At 41.1% G+C, this 11,381-nt stretch overlaps 1 protein-coding gene across 1 annotated transcript; it reads right to left on the bottom strand.

Moving 5' to 3' along the window:
• Positions 1–978: 978 nt before the first annotated feature.
• Positions 979–3,091, bottom strand: LOC128736104 (esterase B1-like). The gene is made up of 4 exons (XM_053830585.1): positions 3,023–3,091; positions 1,993–2,959; positions 1,468–1,936; positions 979–1,396 (listed from the first exon to the last, which is right to left on the bottom strand). The coding sequence occupies exons 1-4, from the start codon at positions 3,089–3,091 to the stop codon at positions 979–981; spliced, it is 1,923 nt and encodes a 640-aa protein (XP_053686560.1).
• Between the last annotated feature and the right edge of the window lie 8,290 nt (positions 3,092–11,381).

Raw genomic sequence — 11,381 nt, 5'->3', positions numbered from 1 at the left:
TGTGTGAGATAATTCTATACTATTGTCCAAACTATCTGCAAGGCTGCTATTATTTAAACAATTTTTCCAAAGAAAGTAATATTTTTGGTTACTCATATCATGATATATGACGTATACGCATATATGCTAGCGTCGACCGACGAGAAAATTCTGAACTATGTTCTATACCATCTTGAAGGTGGCTGTCAGTTGTATAAACTTCTCGAAGACCACCGCGTTCTAGGTAATCAGTAGCGTTAGTTACAACCTGTACAGTAATATTGCATATACGGTAGCGCCACGTTTAGTTTTGGAATTTGCGTAAAAAAACAAAATTTCACGTAAAAAAAACTTTGTGGATTTCAACACTACACGAAAAAATAGACGTTTTGAGCACATCCGCGTAAATTCCGAAAATCGCGTAAAAAACCACGTAAATTCCGAAATTCGCGTAAAAATAGTCGCGTAAACAAAATCCGTGTAAAAAGCGACATCAGTGTATTACGAAATTGAAGTCAAGTTTGTATATAAATTACTCATTGAAAATTTAAAATCAATCATTTTGTTCGAGATATCCTGCAATAGCAGGAAAAATTTCTTAGGTTTTTAATCCTCTCAAACTACAAAGTACAAGATTCTCCTTTTCTTAATCAATTTTTGTTCTTCTTTCAGATCCAACAATGGCCAGATTTAAAATAAAATATAATACTCAAACAATTTCTCTTAGCTACCTTGACTTTTTTATGCAAAAATGAAAAAACTTCATCCCTTGTTTAAGAACTGGACGATTCAACTTTCAGAACCGAATAGTTGGTAAATTTCTAGCAGGCATTCATACTTTTTCATTTTTACAGATTTAATTCGACTTTTAAAGAAGAAATTTTGGTATTTTCGTAGTGTTCTAAATTCATATTACACATATGTTCGAAACGAGTAATAATTTATTAATAAACTGCGCAATTTATATTCGTATACCAACAACCAATAGTTTTCTGCTAATTATTTTGTTCTTACTAAATGACCACCGAAATATCGCGCGTACAAATCTCTCCAAAATTGAATACGATTGATGTACGGATTTTCAACCTTTTTCAGTGGTTCATTCAACTCTGCCGCAGCGAAGATGAACGCCGAATCAGTGACGGGTTTTACCGGTTCCCAAACAAAATCAACTTCTCCGTCTGCGGGTGTGGGGTTTCCGCATTTGGCGAAATTAGTCCACAACTTGCACATCGTGGAACGAAATTTGTGTGCCCTTGATCCTGGCTCTACCTCAGTTCCCATCAGTGATGAACCGAATAAGTATAGCAAATCGTCAGAGTGGCACACTCCAGTCAAGTTTTCCGGTGCCTGAAACATTGATCTGAATTTGTTCAACTCATCCTCAAATGAGAATACGTACAGGTACTGCGGTGCTCTAAAAAAAGGTACTAAAATTAGTCAAATATCATGCTTCAACACTAAGGCCAGAAAGCAGAAAATACACACTCATGCTGATAACGGGCATGCAATTCACTTGCTACGTAAGCCGCCATGGTAAACATATTATCCGACACGATATCCACCAAGGTTTGCAGTCGCTCCGCAGTTATGTCATCATCGTTAAAGAAAAACTGTTTTATTTCTGCAGCTGCCTCCTCTAGACTTACCCCAGAGAGGGGTAGGTCCTTCGGTACTAATTTGGTGGGATTTTTTGCATATTCATCGATTCCACTCAGCATTTGAGCCGCAATAAGAAGTCCTTCATTAGAAGTGAATCCGTTTATGATTGGAATATTGGTCATATTTGGACTCATCATCAGACTAATGAAGTTTTCTACTAAAAATGGCTCATCAGAATTAATAGGCTCTACTACTGGAGTAAATGCAAAAAACATATCGGTTCGTTTCTCTTCCGGAGTCATGACAGCCGGAGATGTTGCGACAATATCCTTGGCGGATGCTTTCATCAGTGTCTCTAAAAATGCAATTAACTTTAATAGATCATTGATTGGCGATCGAACTTTTTTTTACCAAAGACTTCTTCATCATTTGTTGACTCCGCCCCAAGTAAAACTGCTAATTGCCGAGCTTTTTCTTCTGCCTGACTTTGCAACACCCAAGGATTATAAGAAACACCGGACATACAAATAGCTTTATGGAAATATTTTCTCGAGCTTTCCGCGATATAGTTCAAATGTACCGAGGCTCCACCGGCACTCTCACCAAATAATGTCACATTGTTCGAATCTCCTCCGAAGCTAGCAATGTTGTCTTCTACCCAACGTAATACCAACCTCTGATCTTTGAGTCCCATATTGCCATAAATTCCTTTCGATGGCAAATACATGAATCCCAGTGGTCCCAATCTATAGTTGAATGTTACGACAATCACGCCTTCCTGTACCAAATGTTTGGGACAATACATTATCTCATCTCCACTACCCAGCGAGAAACCACCACCATGAATCCAAACCATAACGGGTAATCGATCAACTGATCCTTCCTCTGGTAGAATCGGGGTGTACACATTCAAAAATAAGCAATTTTCAGAGGCAGCCTCACTCGCTTCCGCTGGCCAGTACTGCAAGCTTATGCACTGATTTCGTTCCTTTGTACAGTCCAGTACGTCAACATCGAATTGTTCCAACGGTACCGGAGGTTTGAAACGTAACTCACCGGTGGGCGCTTGGGCATACGGAATGCCACTGAATCGATAGCAGCTTCCTCCATTCGGCAAATCTTGTTTCAATCCAGCTATTTTGCCGGGCTTGATACTCAAAATTATGTCATCATTTTCGGAAATTTTTTGAGTGTTAACTTCTATTTCGTTTGAATTTTCCAGCAGGGCATCTGGAGAATGTTGTTCTTCGTCAGGTTCTGCAGATTTGACGATGACTGGTTCCAACTCCACGTGTTGTACATCATCTCCGTTAACATGAAAAATTGTATCACCCACAGCTTCGAAGGCTACAGCACCCGTTTCATCTGGTTGTGAAATCTGAGGGTCCTATGTAAATTGTTGTCGTATAAATAAGCTTTACATCATTCACTCGTAACCTACCGGGCTAGTTTGGATGGTGCTTCCGGTTTTGATTATCGACGGAGGCACATACAGCTTACGGATTACCATCTTTCAGCAACGAGAATTTTTAACTGTGAACGAGACCGAAAATTCTTTGATATCTAACAGAAGATTCAATCGTACGGTTAGCGGCTTTTGGCTGATAAACAGATAAGAAACGACTTTATTGAAACAATACCCCCGATAAGATTTTAATGTGCCTGCAAACACTTGCGGTGGGTTTTTATTTGAAATAATTATGCAAACGATCAAAATAGTCGTTTAAGATTACGCCGGCAGGGACGGAAGCAGAGAGAATTGAATAATATGAGTTGGGTAATTAGTTATAAGCAGAAAACAGAGAAAATATTAGAAAAATTCCACATCAGATTCTATTTAAATACGGCCAAAATAAAATGATGTGAATAATTTGAAACGGGTTATGTTCGATCTGCCATTAAACAAAGGCTTACTGGTGGATCTAACAGTTTTCAAATAAATCCAACATCACATTCATCGCGAGAATGAAATTTTGACTATTACCAAATAGGAATGTTATTGTACATACTAAATTTAAAATAGGTCTTGGACGAATTTTCGTTAAGATAGGTGCGCCACCAAATGATAAGGAATGTGATAACACAGTGCACGGCAACATAATCAAGTTTTATCTACTGCAACATTCAACATTATTAAATTTTTCTCTTATCGCATCTATCTAGCTAGACCCTGTTCATTGACAATGAATTCAAATGGAATGATCGTTATTATCTACCTAAGTTTGAAGGAGACAAATTGTATTTCTTTTACATTAGTAACGAAAAAGTAGTCTAGTGGAAGGTTAAGTAAGATGAATCAGCTAAGACGGGGCTGCCCCATAACATCGGAATAACACTAAATTCAAGACACAGCAGGCATCAGTCGGATGATATGATGGACAATGATACATATCTGATATTAATAAACAAATTAAAGTTAACAATATAAGTTGGTAAATGGTTGGATAATGCGTAAAACAGACCCCATTGTGGTTCCTAGCCTCTTATCTAGCAACTCCTACCCCTACCTCCACGTGGTACCAGCCAGAATACGAGCAAGCTTAGCGGCGATCGGGTAACCAACCCCGGTGGAAACTAAGGTCGTATACCAACAGGGAAGGAGGTACAGAGACACAACACTGCAAGATGGCAGCCCCATCACGAGACTCAGTAGCGCAAGCCATTGTATGGCTACCTATCTAAACATAAAAAAAACTAACAAGAGTCAAGAAATATCTTCTCGGAATATTCGGCATGGACCAAGGCGACGAAATAAGGACATGGAATGGAGACTTGTTACCTGGAACTGCTGATCGCTAAATTTCGTTGGTGGCGACAGGGTGTTGGTCGATCAGCTAGAACCCTGAAAGTTTGGCATCGTGGCACTGCAGGAGATCTGTCGCAAAGGCGAGAAGGTGTGGAGGATCCGTGGTGGCAAAGCCCGATTTTTCCAGAGTGGTGGAGCGACCAACGAGCTGGGAACGGGCTTTGTAGTGTTGGGAAAAATGCAGGATCGCGTAATGGACTGGAAAGCGATCAACGAGAGGATGTGCGTGTTGAGGATAAAAGGCGGTTTCTGCAACTACACCATCATAAACGTGCATTGTCCACACGAAGGTAGACCCGACGACGAGAAGGAAGGCTTCTATACACAGCTGGAGGCAACGTACGACAGCTGCTCACCACGGGACATCAAGATCGTCATCGGGGATATGAACGCCCAAATCAGCAGGGAAGCAATTGATAGACCGCTGATCTGGCCCCATAGCCTGCACACCGACACGAACGATAACGGCCAGCGATGCATCAACTTTGTGGTTTCCCGAGGCTTGGTGATCAAAAGCACCTTCTATCCCCACAAAGATATCCACAAGACCACCTGGAGATAACCTGACCAACGATCCTCGAACCAAATCGACCATATTCTCATCGAGGGCCGGTTTTTCTCGAACATCACCAACGTACGCTCCCTACGGAGTGCAGATATTGACTCGAACCACTACCTAGTAGCAGTATATGTGCGCTCAAAACTATCGACGGTTTATACCTCGCGACAAACTCGCCCTCCTCGGCTAAACATTCGGCAACTAGACAACCCACGAGCTGCTGAAAACTACGCGCGCGTACTGGATGAAGCTCTGCCTTCCTCTGTGGAGCTAGATGTTTCGACCCTCGAAAACGGATGGAGTAGAATACGCTCGGCCGTCAACGAAGCCGCAACCGCAATGCTAGGTGTAGAAACCTCGAGTGCACGAAATGATTGGTTTGACGGGGAATGCCAAGAAGCGATAGAGAGGAAAAAAGAGCTTGGGAAAACTATCTGAGCATATCTACGAGAGAGAATTTGGCCAAGCATCGACGAGTGAGGAATGAGTTGACCACGATCCTGAGGAGGAAAAAGCACCAGAAAGAGGACAGAGATCGTGAGGAGCTTGAACAACTATTCCGGGCTAATGACACCCGCAAGTTTTACGAGATGGTGAACCAAACTCGCAAGGCCCGCACACTAAAACCTGACATGTGTTGGGACGAGGAGCGGATCTAATCACAAGCGAGCGCGAGGTGGTCGACAGGTGGAAGCAGTTCTTCGATGAGCACCTCAACGGCGATATAGCAGCAGGAGTCGCAATGGAAGTTAACTTCGGAGTACTTACAAATAATAACAGCGTATCGGTTCCCGATATCGAAGAGATCCGACGAGAAATCGGTCTGTTGAAGAATAATAGAGCCGCCAGAAAAGACCGACTTCCGGCAGAACTCTACAAAAATGGCCAAGAACCGCTAACAACGGCACTTCACTGGCTGATTTCAAGGATTTGGGAAGAAGAAAAACTACCGGAGGAGTGGATGGAAGGCGTAGTCTGTCCCATCGACAAAAAGGTCGACCGGCTAGACAGCTGTAACTACCGCGGCATTATGCTGGTCAACGCCACCTATAAGGTGCTCTGCCAGATTTTGTTGCGTCGTCTATCCCCAATAGCAAGAGAAATCGTAGGGCAGTATCAGGCTCCGACAAAACCTCCTTTTACTCTCCGACAAATCCTTCAGAAATGTCGAGAGTACAACGTGCCTACGCATCACATTTCCGTGGATTTCAGAGCAGCATACGATATCATTGAACGCGAACAGCTATCCGGACAAATAGACGTGGTTGATCAAAGCTACTCTGGAACGAATGATGTGCTACGTGCGCGTTTCGGGGACACTCTCAAACCCTGTCGAATCGCGCAGAGGGTTACGGCAAGGGGATGGACTGTACTGTATGTCATTCAATATTGCTATTGAAGGTGTGATCCGGTAAGCGGGCATCGAAACGAGAGGAACGATCTTCAGCAAAAGTAGCCAACTCCTAGCCTTTGCAGACGACCTAGACATCATTATTAGAAACCGTGAGACGGCAGAGGCAATCTACGCCAGACTGAAAACGGAGGCTAGTAGGATAAGGTTACAAATTAACGCGTTGAAAACCAAATACATGCTAGGAAGAGGTTCTCGAGAAAGTAACGTTTGCCTCCCACGGACAGTGACTATTAACGGCGATGAACTAGAAGTGGTTGATGAGTTTGTATATTTGGGATCTCTGGCCACCGTCGATAATAATACGAGTAAGGAGATCAAACGATGCATTCAAGCTGTAAATCGAGCCTACTTTTCCATTCGCAAGACGTTTCGGTCAAGGAGCATACGCTGCCGCACAAAGCTGACGATGTACAAAACGCTAATCAGACCGGTTGTCCTCTACGGACTTGAGACAGTAATTTTACTTATGGAAGACATACGTGCACTTGCCGTTTTTGAACGAAAGGTGTTGCGGACGAATTTTGGCGGAGTACAAACGGAAAGCGGAGAGTGGCGGAGACGTATGAATCACGAGCTACAGGCATTGCTTGGAGAGATTCCCATCGTACACCTGGCGAAAGTTGGGAGAGTACTGTGTAGTGAAATCCGTTCTTTTCAATAGTCCCACCGGCACCAGGAACAGAGGGGCTCAACGTGCTAGATGGCTCTACCAGGTTGAAGCCGACTTGCGTGTGTCGAGACGCGCAACGGATTGGCGACGAGTAGCCCAAGACCGAGTACAATGGAGAGGAATTCTTGATACGGCAAGAGCCACCCCGACTTTCGGCTGAATAAGTAAGTAAGTAATATAAGTACACTAGTGAGGTTCCTGCAGCAATTGTTTTAGTTTGAAACCTGCTCAGGCATCAACTTTCCGACTTGTTAGATTTCAAAAATTTCCGATTATTCTTAGACTATTTAGTAAAATTGAGCTTAGCCAGATGAACCCAGATCCAGATTTTTTTGTATTGCGGCAAATCCACCGACAGTGTCACAAACACAAAGATTTCAAGGCCACCATTGATACTATTGTCCGTGAAGAGCTATGGAAAATAATGGACGAAAACGGCTTCCCCGAGAAGCAGACATGACTGGTCACTATGGCCACTATGAACGATGTACAGTGCTGTGTGAGGATATCGGACGCGTTATCACGTTCGTTTATAACACGCAGGAGAGTTAGAAAACCGATGGTATTTGCTGCCACCTATCTTGTTCAACATTGCGCTAGAAGGTTTCATAACACCTTTATAACGTGCGGGCTTTAACATGCGGGGCATGATCCTCACTAAATCCAGCAAATTTATCTGTTTCGCGGACAACATGGACATTGTCGCAAGGACATTCCAGGTGGTTGCTGAGCAGTATACAAATCTGAAACGTGAAGCACAGGTTAGATTAGTGTTGAATACGTCTAAAACCAAGTACCTGTTATCAGGAAGACCCGAGAGCGATCAACCTCGCGTAGGCAATAGGGTGGTAATCGACGGGGCGAGCTCAAGGTGGTGAACGAATTTGTATACTTCAGGGTCATTGATGATGACAGATAACAACTGCAGCAGAGAATACGAAGACGTATTCTTGCCAAAAATCGTGCTTACTACGGACTCCACAATACCCTAAGGTCCTGTAAGCTTCACGTCGGACCAAATGTATCAAGCACGGAACGTGGACAATGCTCCACGGGGACTTGAAAGTACTGGCCGTTTTCGAAAATCCTGTGCCTAGGACCATCTTTTGCGGGATATGTGAGAGTGAAGTATGGAGGAGAAGGATAAACCACGAGCGGCAGCTCTTCGGCAAGCCAAATATCCAGAAAGTCGTCAAAACTGAAAAGGCCTACTAGGTGGATCATGTTGTGAGAATGCCGGACAACAGCCTCGCAAAAATGGTGTTCGGCTCGTCTAGTTGATACTAGATGCAGAGGTGGGCAGCATGCTAAATGGTTAGACCAAGTGGAGCAAGACCTGAAAAGTGTAGGACACTCGTGAAGACTGGACACTGCAGACCGACAGCTATGTACTGAACATATTGGTGGAACATTGTTATGCTGGTGAAATCCTAAGGGACAACACGCCAGGATACGTAAGTGAGGGGTCTTTTGGCCTACTGACATTCAACGTGAAACTTCATATTGGACGCCCTGCTGTACTGTAGGCCTATATGAGATTTCGTACGAGTATCCTAAGTAGGTTGCTTTCCTTACACCTTGTGCTTTTTGCCACTGTAGTTAATATGGTACTGGATCGAAATGCTCGCCATCGAATCTACTGCCCGGAATGCACGTTTTCCTCTAACTCTCTTGCTAGGATGCCTACGCCTAATATCCCAACACTCCAAGTGTCGAGTTTTCTATAATCGTTGTGCTTTTTCGTTCATTCCAATTATCGAGTTTCTAAAAGTGTTTAGTTTATACATTAATAATTATTGTTGTTTAAGACTGATAATGTTTGTTCGAATTAATCGACGTTTTTCGGCGAAATAAGTATGAAGATTTTTAAATACCAGTTAGTCCGGACGTTTCGAGCTACTTCTGGTCTTCGCTCATCATCTGCGGACAACTTTTTCGTCCATTAGGTACGGAAGTAGAACCTAATGGACGAAAAAGTTGTCCGCAGATGATGAGCGAAGACCGGAAGTAGCTCGAAACGTCCGGACTAACTGGTATTTAAAAATCTTCATACTTATTTCGCCGAAAAACGTCGATTAAATCAAACAAACATTGCGGTGGCGGCGATTATCTGAAATCAACATAAGTCTGATAATGGATAAGGCCGCAAGGGTGTAGGCATTCCTCAGTTTTAGAGCCTCAGAGACGCATGCGAAATTTGTTTTTAATAGACAATATGAAAAATGTATTCAGTGCAAATTACAGTATACTTATTTTTGCACGATAATCAAAACTTGAGCTTATTCTGAATGTAGTTTTTTAAAAAATAGTCACCAGATTGATCGCATCATTTTTACGATGATAATCTTTGGAGGGTTAATCTAGATTTATACATGTTGAACTCTGTCTATGAAGCTATAGAACTATTAAAAAAAAGTTCTTTGCATTTCTGAACAAGTGAAAAGTATATATTGGGCCTATTTTTCACATTTCACAATCTTTAAAAAAGGTTTTGCTAAATGTTTCCATGTATTGAATAGTGTTGCAATGCTCTTATATACTCATTAAACTAGTTCTTATCGTCTTATATATGTATAACATATGTTAAAATAACTAGAAATTCATTATAGGTTTGTCAATATCGATTATTACACAAAAGCAAATCCAAAAGCAACGACCAAAATTTCCATTTTCAGCTACCTATCGAACCGGATTACAACATCAGAAAGTGCATTTTTCCTTTCAGTGCAAGGATATAGAGCAGAAAGAGATGGTATCGTGTATGTAATGGATTGGTACATCGGAAGTTATTCAGCAGGAAATAAATTAAACCGGAAATTACGGTAAAGAGTGTTCAATATCTACAACTGTATCTGTGAAATCTGTGATAGAGATAATCATCATAGGTAATCAAGTACTGTCGAATCAAGATTGGATAAAAGTTTGCGCTCCTCCAGGTCGATTTCAACCGATCAGCATGGCTATGTGCCGTTTCCTGTTCAACAAATTTTAGTTTGCAAAAAAAACCTAATACATTATGTTTATGTCATCAGTTCGTTTGCACATCATCTATTGGATTTCTATTTAACAACCCTCATCCAGTGGATGATGGTACCTGAATGTTTCCAACTACGGAAACATCCTGCAAAGAGGTAAGCATTTCTAAATTTTATTTTCTGAGAATTTTCAAATTAACCTAGATGAACGATGTCTACTAGTAGATATCCGATGAAAACCGATGCTGGTTAGAGGGACCAATTCAAACATCGATAAGCCCCATATCAAACGTTTATGGTAGTAAACCCCTTCTAATGACTTGATATAAATATTATACTTTAGAAAATTGGTATGGTTCTTTAAAACCATTCGACAGTCTTAATCAAGCTTGAATTATTTTATTTCCAAAGGGCTTCGCAGTGGGAATTTCTTCTATCAGCATATCAGATTTCAATTAACAACCAATTCAAACATTGAATTGTGAATTGAGAATTATGCCTTGTATATCCATCCACTAAAAGCACCACAATAACCGTTCTAAAACTTAATACATTTCTTCGACTTGGAAAGTGTAAAAGTTGTGAATCAAACTAAGAGTTTTATTTACATATTCATATCTTCATTAATAAAAATTGAATAGCATATGTTATCCAACAATAAAAGCTATATCAAAACTTACCAACACCCTTTTTTTCGCCAAAAAATGCCAACGGAATAAACAAACAAAATTTTATTCTTTCTGTCTCAGATGTAACACAAAATTCTGCCATCGAAACCCGTTACTGTTTCGTCATGGTTCATGAATGCGTCACGAATAATCTTTCTTATGGGAACAGAATCCGAACAAACTTTCCTGGCCCGCCCTAATACCCACCTACCGAAGGAGTGCAAAAAGTATTTTAAAACCTGAGGCATTTTTCTCCACTCCATTCAAGAGGACCCAGGTGTTTGATAAGGGAAAGACTACCTCACCCATCACTCGCTCGCTGGGCCTTTGATCAATCTTGAATGCTTTTCTTTTTGTACGTCAGTCTCTTTAATTCGTATTATATCAGATTTGATTTAAATAATAATGTGGATATATCAGTTTTTGCGCATTAATGATGCATGTGTATAGTATATATGTATTGTATATACCTACTTTTCATCCGTAACATAAGAACGTAGGGATATTAAGAGAGAACAGTTATAAGATAATAGAAAAGATATTAAATTTGGCAATAAAAATAATATGTTACCATACCATATAAACCATAAAAGGGGAAATTTGTTTTCCCCTAATTAATAATGAGTCGTTACTGACTTTTCACATTTCAAATGCAGTACAAAACCAAACTTCTGTTTTGTAATGCAAATTTTTTTTAAAAAAGGTAAG

The sequence above is a fragment of the Sabethes cyaneus genome, chromosome 2 (assembly GCF_943734655.1).
Source record: "Sabethes cyaneus chromosome 2, idSabCyanKW18_F2, whole genome shotgun sequence".
Classification (NCBI taxonomy): domain Eukaryota; kingdom Metazoa; phylum Arthropoda; class Insecta; order Diptera; family Culicidae; genus Sabethes; species Sabethes cyaneus.
This window is presented reverse-complemented; position numbering and strand designations above follow the sequence as displayed.

Excerpts from the sequence above, each read along its gene's own strand:
- LOC128736104 (XM_053830585.1), bottom strand. The coding sequence starts at position 3,091 with ATGGTAATCCGTAAGCTGTATGTGCCTCCGTCGATAATCAAAACCGGA. Across the intron at positions 2,960-3,022 it reads GCACCATCCAAACTAGCCCG|ATTTCACAACCAGATGAAAC; the intron begins GTAGGTTACGAG and ends TAGGACCCTCAG. Across the intron at positions 1,937-1,992 it reads AAATGATGAAGAAGTCTTTG|AGACACTGATGAAAGCATCC; the intron begins GTAAAAAAAAGT and ends TTGCATTTTTAG.